Source organism: Octopus sinensis, linkage group LG20 (genome assembly GCF_006345805.1).
Source record: "Octopus sinensis linkage group LG20, ASM634580v1, whole genome shotgun sequence".
NCBI lineage: Eukaryota > Metazoa > Mollusca > Cephalopoda > Octopoda > Octopodidae > Octopus > Octopus sinensis.
Window position 1 is genome coordinate 9,157,776 of NC_043016.1, and position 12,621 is coordinate 9,170,396.

Sequence of the window (12,621 nt, forward strand, 5' to 3'; positions counted from 1 at the left end):
ACACAGCCACTCCTACGCCTATGTAGCTGTGTATTTTCTGTACTTAACTGTCTGTTTTAACTCTGTATATTTGGTGTGTTGCAGTTAATGAAAGCAGAAAAGAAAGCTCGTCAAGAGGTTGAAGATCTCCACAATCACATTCGAAAGATGCAGGAAGCCGAGCGCAAGGAACGTCGGAAATTGGCTGATGATGATGCTTTGCGTAAGATTAAGAAACTTGAAGACACAATCAGCGACTTGCAGAAGAGCCTAGCAGCACAGAAACAGGTCAGATTTCTAACCAAAATTTATGTGAAAATTTAGTAACTGGATTGATGATTATAATACTGAGGTAACGCGCGCACACACACACATGTGTGTGTGTGTGTATTATGTGTATATATGTATATATATATATATATATATATACATCTAATATAGGATAAAATTTTTCAAAAAAATTTCTATCAATGGCCAGCATATTAAAAAATACCTTTAAAGGTTAAATTTATAAACAACTTATAAACAAAGGCTAAAGAAAAAAATTCCAATGCCAAATATGCCGAAAATAGACAAAATCGTCAATAACCATATAATGCATCATTATAATGGTTGGCTTACTTGAAGACGCGTGCTTAGTGATGAATTATATGGTTATTGAAGATTTTGTCTATTTTCGGCATATTTGGCATTAGAATTTTTTTCTTTTGCCCTTGTTTATAAGTTGTTTATATATATATATATTACGGAGATGTACTTGCATAGCAAGTGATTTGATCTGAGATCGTGTGCTGGAACGAAAACAATTGCGCAGCATGGAAGGTGTTTGTAAGCCATTTAAGTTTAATTTGTCAAAATATTTTCGTCGCTATAAGACCGCGACCTGTTTAATGGCAAAAATCAGTGAACAGAGATGCAGCATGGAGTTTTGTCAGTGAACAAGTCGCGGTCTTATAGCAACGAGAATATTTTGACAAATTAAACTTAAATGTTGAAGTGAATCGAACGGGTTTTGTGTGTTTCTTAAATGGCTTACAAACGCCTTCCACGCTGCAATTGTTATATATATATATATATATATATATGATATGTGTGTGTGTTGTGTATTTATATAATCATCATCATCAGTTAATGTCTGCCTTCCATGCTGTCATGTCTTGGATTGTTTGACAGGAGCTGGTCAGCTCTAAAGGATTGTGCCAAGCTCTACTGCCTGCCTCACCAAGTTCCACCTGACCCATGCAAGCATAGAAAAGTGGATGTTAGATGATAACGAGTGTGTGTGTGTGTGCATGTGTATGTATGTATGTATATCATTATTTTACTGTCCGCTTTTCTATGCTTGCATGGGAAGGATGGAGTTTATTGAAGCAAATTTTCTATGGCCATATTTTCTTCCCGTTGCCAACAATCACCTGTAAGGTACTTGGAAAGTGAATATATAATTAAATTTTTACATGAACATAATTGAACATTAGAAAATTGCTATTTGTAAATCTCACAACGAGAGATATTCAGGAACAGTACTTTGGAGTAAAGATTGTTTGCCAACATAACATGGCAGATTGTGCCATATAGCCAGGTGGAGATGATGTCTCCTGAGGCTATATTACAGCAACATTCATCCTAAACCAGGACTGCCATGTTATGTTGGCAAACAATCTTTTCTCCATAATTGAACATGCCTGAAGAGTGCAGCTCTCTCTCTCTTCTCCTTCTCACTCTCTTCTCTCTTTCTTCTCTCTCTCTTCTCTGTCCCTATTCTCTCTTCTCTCTCTGACAAATGCATTCACATTCATTAAGATTTAATAATATATTTCTTTCTTTTCTTACTTTCCAATGTAGCGTGAAGAAGCGTTGCTCAGTGAAATGGATGTTACTGGCCAAGCATTTGAGGACATGCAAGAACAGAATATGCGTTTGCTTCAGCAGTTAAAGGAGAAAGATGATGCCAACTTCAAGTTGATGTCAGAGGTTGGTGGATTTACTGGCTCTTATTTTATTTTATGTGCCAAAGATTCCAACGTCACCATCAAAATACAGGACCAGATACTGCAACAGCTTGGGTTTCAGAGGACCTCAGCTCTTCAACATCCTCCCTAAATGCCTGAGAGACTTGCATGGTGTGGATGTGGGTTTCTTTAAAACTAAACTGGATCTCTTCTTGTTGGGGGTCCCAGATGAACCTATCTCTCGGCAGGAGACACAGATGCGGGCAGCGGCATCGAACTCCCTTGTTGATCAAGTGCCACGTATCAGAGGTGGTTTCACATACTAGTGTAGCTCATTCAACGGTGGTGCCCCAGCATGGCCGCGGCCTTCGGGCTGAAGCATTTTTAAGGATTTAAGGACTAACTTGAGTAGAAATGTGTCAGTTGATAGGAGAATGAGATACATCATTTAAGACTGTGGTTCCCAACTGGGGTCCATGTAACAAAATAGTATATTGGGGGTCCACAATAGTATTTTAAGGGCCCTGAAAAGCCCTTGCTTTAGATGCAGGTACTGATATGTATTGCAAGAAAAGGTTTCTTTTCTCACATTTTACACACAAGTTAATGCGTAAAGAACAAAACAGAAATTTTGAAAGAAGTGTATATAAAACTTGTTTTTAAACATCGGATGGTTAGGTAGGGTCCACCAAAGTAATATAGTAATCAGAGGGCTCCAAGGTAAAATATGACTGAAAATCCCTGATTTAAGAGATACATCTGTCTTCCATGCTGGCATAGGTTGGACGGTTTGGTTAGAGTTGGAGAGCTGGGCCAGGTTCCAGTCATCTGTTTTTGGTTAAGCTGTATGGCTGGAAGCCCTTTCTAATACCTATTTCTTTACTTCCTCAGAGCTATATATATTTCTTTATTGCCCACAAGGGGCTAAACGTAGAGGGGACAAACAAGGACAGACAAACAGACTAAGTCGATTACATCGACCCCAGTGTGTAACTGGTACTTATTTAATCGAGGATGAAAGGCAAAGTCGACCTTGGCGGAATTTGAACTCAGAACGTAACGACAGACTAAATACCGCTAAGCATTTCGCCCGGCGTGCTAACGTTTCTGCCAGCTCGCCCTTCCTAATACCAACCAATATAAAATAGCACACAGAGCATACAGAATGCTTTTTATGTGACACTGGCATGGATGCCTTTTATATGACACTTGCACAGGTGCTTTTTACATAGCACTGGCACATGTTCTTCTTATATAGCACTGGCATGTGGTACTCCTGATGTACAACTGGCACAAGTACTTTTCTACGTAGAACTGGCACAGGTACTTTTTATGTGCCACCAGCATGAATGTTTCTTTATGTAACTCTAGCATAGATGTTGCTTTACGTTACACTAACACAAGGGTATTTTACATGGCACCAGTACAGGCAATTTTTACACGACATCAACACAAGTGCTTTCTACGTGGCACCAGTATGGGGGCTTTTTGCATGGCACCAGCATGTACATGAAATGATTGATATTGGTTATGTGTTGTAGAGATTGACGTGAGTGGCGGGAATTGTCACACATCACTTTCATAGCATAAGTTATCTGAAGGTATACACACAAACTGAATGATAATGATTATCGGCTCAGATAATAAAACAATTATATAAATATATATATACATCCATCTATACAAACATGTTTTGTATGTGTGTATATATCTATATACACATGTATGTGTGTATATATCAAAATCAATGGAAATTGTAGTTGTGATACCAGAGCCGGTGGCACGTAAGAGAACCATACGAACATGGCCGTTGCCAGCGCCGCCCCGAATGGCCTCCGTGCCGGTGGCACGTAAAAAACACCCACTACACTCACGGAGTGGTTGGCATTAGGAAAGGCATCCAGCTGTAGAAACACTGCCAGATCAGACTGGACCTGGTGCTGCCTTCTGGTTTCCCAGACTCCAGTTAAACTGTCCAACCCATGCTAAGCGGACGTTAAACGATGATGATGATGACATGTATGTATATATAGCTATAGATATATAGATACAGACACACACTCACACACACACTCATCATCAAAACCGGAACAGAATCCATCCTCTTATTTTCATTTTCAACACACACACAAAAACAATTTGGTTGTTGTAGAATTATCAAACTTTCTCAAATTAAATTCCTAGTTTTTCTTTGTTTCTTACTTTTGTATTCTTTCATCTCACTTTCACTTTCTCTTTTGTGTTTATTTGTCTTGCAGCGCATCAAATCAAACCAGATACACAAATTGCTACGTGAAGAGAAGGATAGTTCTGCAGAACAAGTAGCTACGCTTCATGGTCAAGTGCAGGCACAGAACCAAGTGGTACGAAAGCTTGAAGAAAAAGAACGCATCCTGCAGAACAACCTTGCTACAGTTGAAAAAGAACTCAGGTATGTGTGCATGCGTGTATGTGTTTGTTCATTATTTAAGGCATCATAGCAGTATGGTTAAGAAATTCATATTGCGGTCCTGGGTTCAAACTTGTCACATGGTATCTTGGCAAGTGTGTTTTATCATAGCTTAGTGGTTATAAACCTGAAAAAATACAGGACAAGTTATTACACCTGGAAAAGTATAGGACAGGCTATTACATCTTGTAAAGTAAAGAATAAGAAACTTTTTACTTAAAATATTGCAGCAAAGAATAAAATTTGAAAATATTATAAACTAAAAGTTATACAAATTATAATTAATTGTAAGCAAAAAAAACAAAATTTTATAAAATAATCATAGTACATCATAAAATAATGAGGTACGTCATAAAATAATTAAAGAGAAAAGGAAAGCAACTAAAAAGAAAAGGCAAAAAAGCAGAAAGCAAGTTAATTAAAGCTGAAAGAGAAAATTAATCATAAAATTTAAATTTACCCTAATTCAACAGCATATTAAAAATAACTTTATAAAATATTTAATTTAAAAAACAAAATATACAAAAGAATGAAAGGCAAAGTTGACCTTGGCAGAATTTGAACTCAAAACATACAGACAAAATATCACTCAGCATTTCGCCCGGCGTGCTAATGTTTCTGCCAGATTGCCGCCTAATAATGTAAGCATTCATATTAGAAAGATATTCTTAAAATTAATTAAAATGAATTGAAAATGTAATTCTAATATTAAAGAATAATTTCAAAATAAAAATAGCTTTCTAGAAATTTTTAAGAACGTACTATAGCAACAATCCTAGTAAGAAGAGAGAGAGAATGAGAAGTGAAGAATAAGAGCACTAAAACTAAAATTTTATGCTTCTTTTTCTTCTCTCCTTTTACTCTTTTTATTCTTTTACTCCCTTCCTCTATGTTGTCATTTTATTAATATATACCATTTGCTAGCTCTGTCTGGCACCTGTGCGGGTGGCACGTAAAAAGCACCCACTACACTCACGGAGTGGTTGGCGTTAGGAAGGGCATCCAGCCGTAGAAACACTGCCAGATCTGACTGGGCCTGATGAAGCTTTCCAGCTTCACAGACCCCAGTTGAACCGTCCATATTTTCCATATTTTCCATATTTTTTTCCCCTATTTGTCTCCGATGACGGAATGTCCCATACTCTGGGGTATCCTAGAAACAGCTGTAAGATTTTGAATTTCTTCCTATAATATGTGACTTGAGATGTTTTCCTTGCCTTAATGTTTGCTGTCCTCTTTAACAATTACATATCCACTGTATCGGAAATCTGCAATGACTCCACAACTACCGTCTCGGCCTATAAACTTGGAGCCCTAGTAATCCGTTACACCACTTACCTAGCATACCTAATCGTTTATGGTCTATATACTCCTCATGGAATAATTTCATAGATTGGATTTCAGTTGCATAGAACTCTGCATTGGATTCCTATGTGATATGATAGCCGGGTCCACTAGTGGAGCTTTCTGTGATTGCCATAGGATTCTATGAATCCAAATATTGCACTACAAATTTTTATAGAATCGAAATCGATCAATGGAAATTGCAGATGTGTTACCAGTGCCGGTGGCATGTAAGAGAACCTTCCGTTTCGCGACCGTTGCCAGAGCCGCCCCGACTGGCCTCGTGCCGGTGGCACGTAAAAAGCACCATCCGTTCGTGTCTGTTGCCAGCCTCGCCTGGCCCTCGTGCCGGTGGCACATAAAAAGCACCATCCGTTCGTGGCCGTTTGCCAGCTCTGTCTGGCACCTGTGCGGGTGGCACGTAAAAAGCACCCACTACACTCACGGAGTGGTTGGCGTTAGGAAGGGCATCCAGCCGTAGAAACACTGCCAGATTTGACTGGGCCTGATGAAGCCTTCTGGCTTCCCAGACCCCAGTAGAACCGTCCAACCCATGCTAGCATGGAAAACGGACGCTAAACGATGATGATGATGATGATATGTATGTATACAGCTTGAACTGTTCCTTCTGTTTCTGGATTTTTCAGCCTACGTCAACAAGCCATGGAGATGCACAAACGAAAAGCAGTAGAAAGTGCTCAGGCAGCAGCTGATCTGAAGTTACGCCTTGATAAATATCAATCACAGTTGAAAGAGGCCCAAGTTGCTGTTGCCGAAAAGACTGCGCACTTGGAGAAGGAATCATTCAAGTTTAAACGGATGCAGGTAAGCTCCAAATCTTCAACTGCAAAGTGATATCTTTACCTGCACCTGCATCTGTGTATAGTCAAATTGATGGAGACACATCTGATGAGAATCCAATAAGGTTTGAAAAATCAATTAAAGCTGTTCGTTTTTATAAAGGCAGTGCTCCAGCATGGCTGCTGTTTAATGACTGAAACGAGTAAAAGGTAACAGGTATAAATGAAAGATATGCCTAAACATATTTGCTTCCTACACCTTGTGTCCTTTTATCATACCTTACTCTGCTATTTTTACCACTTAATGCTACTAATCTGTATTCTTGATCTTGCAGGAGGAAGTAGCAAGCCTTCGACGCAAGCTTGAGCGTTCAAAGAAAATAGAGATGGCTGGTGCTGCTGATGAAGTTCTCATGGAGGAGATAAAAGAGTACAAGGTAAGTTCTCGAGTCAGAGGAAGACTACTGATGGTAAATTATTTCACTTGGTTATTGCTTAACACTTAAGCATTTAGATTATTCTAGGCACGTAAAAAGCACCTACTACACTCACGGAGTGGTTGGCGTTAGGAAGGGCATCCAGCCGTAGAAACACTGCCAGATCAGACTGGGCCTGATGAAGCCTTCCAGCTTCACAGACCCCAGTTGAACCGTCCAACCCATGCTAGCATGGAGAACGGACGCTAAATGATGCTGATGATGATGATCAACTGAAATGCTTATTTATTTACATTACCTGAAATTAATCCTGGATTATCTTGTATTTTTGAGATTTTGATGTTATGACTGTTTATTTTTAGGATGACATTGTAGGATAGGTGTGAGAGGACAGATCTGACCTGTTTGAACCTAAAGCAGGTAGAATATTTTGCCCGAATGTGGCCGGTTTAAATGCTAATGGGTTAACCTCTCCTTCCACTACTGTGTCAACCTTGATCAACCAGGCCTATGACTTTCCTGTCTTTGTACAGTGATTGTGTGTATATGTGTGCATGCATGTGTGTGTATTGTCATCATCAATTAATGTCCGTTTTCCATGCTGGAATGGGTTGCATGTTTTGACCGAGGTCTGGAGAGCCAGCGGCTGCATCGGGCTCCAATCTGATCTGGCAGAGCTTCTACAGTTGGATGCCCTTCCTAATGTGAACCACTCCGACAGTGTAGTGGGTGCTTTTTATGTGCCAATGGCACAGGAGCCAGTAAGGCGGGCCTGGCAATGATCATGTTCAGATAGTGCTTTTTAAATGCCACCAGTACAGGAGCCAGGCAAGGGATACTGGCATTAGTTATGATTAGTTGGTGTTTTTTTTTACATGCCACCGGCACAGTAGCCAGTCAGACGGACCTGGCATTGACCACATTCAGATGGTGCTTTTTACATGCCAGCGACATAGGAACCAATCAGGAGCACCGGCTCCAGCAACGATATTGGTTTTACTTAACTCAACAAGTCTTCTCAAGCATATCATATTGCCCGATGCATCAGGAGTATTCTTTACTGGGCTGGACGTGCATGCTTGCTGGGTCTTCTCAATCACCAGCGTATCTCCAAAAGTCCCGGTCTCCTATCATTGCCTCTGTGAGGCCCAATATTCGAAGGTCATGCTTCACCACCTCATCCCATGTCTTCATGGGTCTACCTCTTCCATAGGTTCCTTCTATAGTTAGGGAGTGGCACTTCCTTACACAGCTGTCCTCATCCATATGTAACGCATGGCCATACCAGTGCAGTCGGCTCTCTTGCAAACAACACATTTGATGCTTCTTATATCCAACTTTTCTCTCAGAGCGCTTAAACTCTGTTGTGTATGCACACTGACATTACACATCCAGCAGATCATACTAGCTTCATTTCTTTCAAGCCTACGCATGTCCTCAGCATTCATGGCAGTTCATACACATGCATCATACAGTCTACCTTTCATCCTGAGCAAGAGGCTCATAGTTGCCAGCAGAGATAGGAGCTACCTGAACTTTGCCCAGGCTTTTCTTATTCTAGCCACCACACCGTCAGAGCAACCACCACCACTACAGACTTGGTCGCCTAGGTAACAGAAGCTATTAACTACTTCTAGTTTCTTCCCCTAGCATTTGATGGAATCTGTTTTCTCTACATATTCAGTGCTTGTTGCCCCAGTGCATCTGCTATACACAAAAACTATTTTCCCAGTTAACCTTCCTTTGATATTGCTGCACCTTTTATGTGTCCATAGCTTCTACCAGATACGTTGTATGGAGTTTCTACCCACGCCTTTTCTACAGATCAAACAGGGCCATCTACTTGAAGGGGGTTGTGATTTGACAACCTTCCTACTTACTATGACTTTGGTTTTGTCTAGGTTAACCCTAAGGCCCTTCGATTCTAGACCTTGCTTCCACACCCTAAACTTCATTTCCAGTTCTGGCAGTGACTTGGCTATTTGAGTAAGCTCCTCAGCAAAGAGGAGCTTCCAGGGGCAGCCTGTCTTGAATTCTTCTGTTATTGCCTGGAGGACTATAATGAATAAGAGGTGGGTGAGAACTGATCCTTGGTGAACCCCAATTTCTACTTGGAATTCTTCACTATACTCGTTGCCCACCCTCACTTTACTGTCAGCATCCCTCTACAAAGCTTGTACAGCTCTTACCAGCCACTCATCTATCCCAAGTGTCTGCATTGGCCACCAGATAAGGGACTGGGGCACCAAAGGCTTTCTCCAAGTCAACAAAAGCCAAATACAAAGGTTTATTTTTGGCTAGGTATTTCTCCTGCAGCTGCCTTACCAGAAATATAGCATCAGTGGTGCTTCTGCCTGGCACAAAACTGAGCTGCATCTCATCTAGGCTAACACTCTCCCTAATTAGTTGGGCTATGACCCTCTCTGTAACTTTCATCACCTGATCCGATAATTTGATACCCCTGTAGTTATTTCTATCTAAAGAATCACCTTTATCTTTGTAGCAGTTGACTATGGTGCTGCTACACCAGTCATTGGGTATGACTCCTTCATGAAGTACCTGATTTACAATGCGGTGACAAGACCATAACTCACACTGTCCGATATTTTAAGTATCTCGGCAGTGATTCCTGATGGGCCAGGTGCTTTCCCTGTCTTCATATCCTTAATTGCTTTATCTACCTGGGTACTCTCAATTCAGAAAGCTGGTCCCTCAGTTGGGTCAACCTTTGGCAGACTCTCCTCCTCCCATTCATTCTCCACATTCAGCAGTCTTTCATAATGGCACCTCCAAGCCTCTTTCTTTGCAGAATCATTGAATGCAAGGGCACCATCATCCATGCAGACACATTTCTCTCCTATGACATCATGGTTTTCTCTCACACACTGTCTTGCAATCCAAAATACTTCAGTTCTTTGTTCCTCACGTCACTGAACATTGGCAAACTTCTTCTTTTCTGCTACTCCCTTGGCTATATATAACTGTCTCTTAGCTTCCCTTTTGACTATCTGATACATTCTCCTGCAACCCCCTCTCTTCCAAGCATTCCAGGCCTGTTTCTTTGCTCTAATGGCCCTGTCTACAGTATTGTTCCACCACCATGTTACTCTAGGTCTGGAAGGGACTTTGCACCAGCCACAGATTTGGTCTGTGGCACTCAACAAGCTGTCTCACAGGAATTCCCAGCTGTCTTCTATGTCACAGGACTGTAGCTCCTCCCTCTCATCAAATTTCTCGCTAAGGATATCCCTAAATCTTTGACCATGTGAAGGGTTCCTAAGCTTCCAAGTCCTTCTTTTCCAGATTGGTCTGGTTTTAGGCATCTTTCTGGCCTCAAGTCTAAAGTCACTAATAACCAGTCTATGTTGGGAGGTACATTCTTCACCAGGGAGGGTCTTTGTATTTAAGAGCAACCATGCATCCCACTGTCTGGTGAGAATGAAATCATCCGGCTAGCGGAGTCACCTGATTGATATATATATATATATATTTACATTAATATCAAACAGTGAGAATGGGACATTCATCTCCATGTTGTAGATGAACATCCCATGGGACAGACTTGAATAATAATTGAGAGATATCTCTCTCACCATGAAACCAGCGGTAGTCTAGTTAACCCATGAATAAAGAAAAAGTACTATCTATCTACCTACGTACCTATCTATCTACCTATATATATATATATATATATATATATATATATATATATATATATATATATATATATACTCTTACTCTCTTTACTCTTTTACTTGTTTCAGTCATTTGACTGCGGCCATGCTGGAGCACCGCCTTTTTAGTCAAGCAAATCGACCCTGGGACTTATTCTTTGTAAGCCCAGTACTTATTCTATCGGTCTCTTTTGCCGAACCGCTAAGTGATGGGGACGTAAACACACCAGCATCGGTTGTCAAGCAATGCTACGGGGCAAACACACACACACACATACACATATATACATATATACGACAGGCTTCTTTCAGTTTCCGTCTACCAAATCCACTCACAAGGCATTGGTCGGCCCGGGGCTATAGCAGAAGACACTTGCCCAAGATGCCACGCAGTGGGACTGAACCCGGAACCATGTGGTTGGTTAGCAAGCTACTTACCACACAGCCACTCCTACATATATATATATGTGTGTGTGTGTAAATATATATATATATGTAAATATATGTTATGTATATAATGATATTCATGTTGTAATTTTCTATTTCTTTCTCTCTCTGCAGGAGCAACTGACCTGTCCGTCCTGCAAGGTCAAGCGTAAGGATGCTGTGCTGACCAAGTGCTTCCATGTGTTTTGCCTAGAATGTCTAAAGACGCGCTATGAGACTCGCCAGCGTAAATGCCCCAAGTGCAATGCTGGGTTCGGTGCCAACGATTACCATCGATTATATCTCACTTAAAACAAACCTTCATATTTGGACAAGTGGAATTTTTAAATCGGGAGTAGATTGGAGTATTTCATTTTCCTCGGGGAAATTTTCATGTGTGTGTGTGTGTGTGTTTGCGCATGTGTTAGAATGAGTGAGTGTGTGCATGTGTGTGTATCATAGGCTGAGTTTTGGAATATAAAAGAATGTTATCATCACTACCAGTTACTCATTGCTACTTGTGAACTGTATGCAGTGAGTCGATTGTTTTTTTATGAAGCAGGGCAGTTTGTGTTTGACAGACTAAAATAATCTCATGTTTACTCCCACTCCCCTTTATCTAGATTATGGAGGTTATATGTGTATATATATATATATATATATATATAAAACATCTTGGGGAAACGTCCTTTTTTTTTTTTTTTTTTTTTTTGCAATATCCTCCTCCACTTGTAATTGGGTTTGCTTTTATAGCAAAGTGTTTGCTACAAACAACCATTACTGATTTGGTGGAAAATCATAAGAAATGTGGATGTTCTACCATCCGCGCGCCTCTCGACTCAGTGACGATCAATGTTTTATGTGTATGTTTCTCTTGTGTGTGCATATGTCTATATCTATATCTATGTATCTATCTATCTATGTATGTCTGTCTGTCTATCTATCTATTTATCTATATATATATATAACCCATACCACCATGGACAATGGACATGAAGTGATGATGATGATGATATATATATATATATATATTTATAGATAGATAGATAGACAGGTAGATTGATATATAGATATACTTGTATATTTATTTCTATGTTTGTGCATGTATATGCACATATATTTTTCTATATATATACACACACAAGTGTGTGTTTTTGTTTTAGTTCTTCCACTTTTTTTTGCAGTCTTTGTTATTATTTTACATATACATTTGTTGGCGCTAAATGTTTCTGATTTGTTTTTACTTTTGCTCCCGTTGGCATTCACTGTTGCAATGCGTTTTCATAGCTCATGTGTTCATGTTTTTTTGTTTTTTTTTTGTTTCATACACCCCCATTTGCCAAGTTCTCTGTTCACAAGACATGTTTTCTGTGTTTGTAAACTCTTCTTATGCTTTCCATAAAGATTACTGTATGTCCACGACTAATCATGTTTTGTCAGTCCCTTATGAGAGAACTGTCATTTGTTGTCTTGTTGGCACAGACTACTACATGGTCTTTATTTAAATCATTGATCAATTCGCAAAATAGAAACCTTTTCCGCTCTCTCTCTCTCTCTCTC

At 40.0% G+C, this 12,621-nt stretch overlaps 1 protein-coding gene across 3 annotated transcripts in view; it reads left to right on the forward strand.

Moving 5' to 3' along the window:
* The window catches only part of LOC115222474 (E3 ubiquitin-protein ligase Bre1), a 52,163-nt gene extending 40,459 nt beyond the window's left edge, over positions 1 to 11,704 (forward strand). For all 3 annotated transcript variants that reach the window (XM_029792695.2, XM_029792694.2, XM_036511691.1), the window contains exons 14-19: positions 85 to 267; positions 1,825 to 1,953; positions 4,190 to 4,362; positions 6,372 to 6,549; positions 6,860 to 6,961; positions 11,197 to 11,704. In XM_029792695.2, coding sequence (XP_029648555.1) covers positions 85 to 267; positions 1,825 to 1,953; positions 4,190 to 4,362; positions 6,372 to 6,549; positions 6,860 to 6,961; positions 11,197 to 11,373 — 942 coding nt within the window. In that variant the 3' untranslated portion in view covers positions 11,374 to 11,704. The remainder of the gene's footprint in view (positions 1 to 84; positions 268 to 1,824; positions 1,954 to 4,189; positions 4,363 to 6,371; positions 6,550 to 6,859; positions 6,962 to 11,196) is intronic.
* The last annotated feature ends 917 nt before the right edge of the window (positions 11,705 to 12,621 follow it).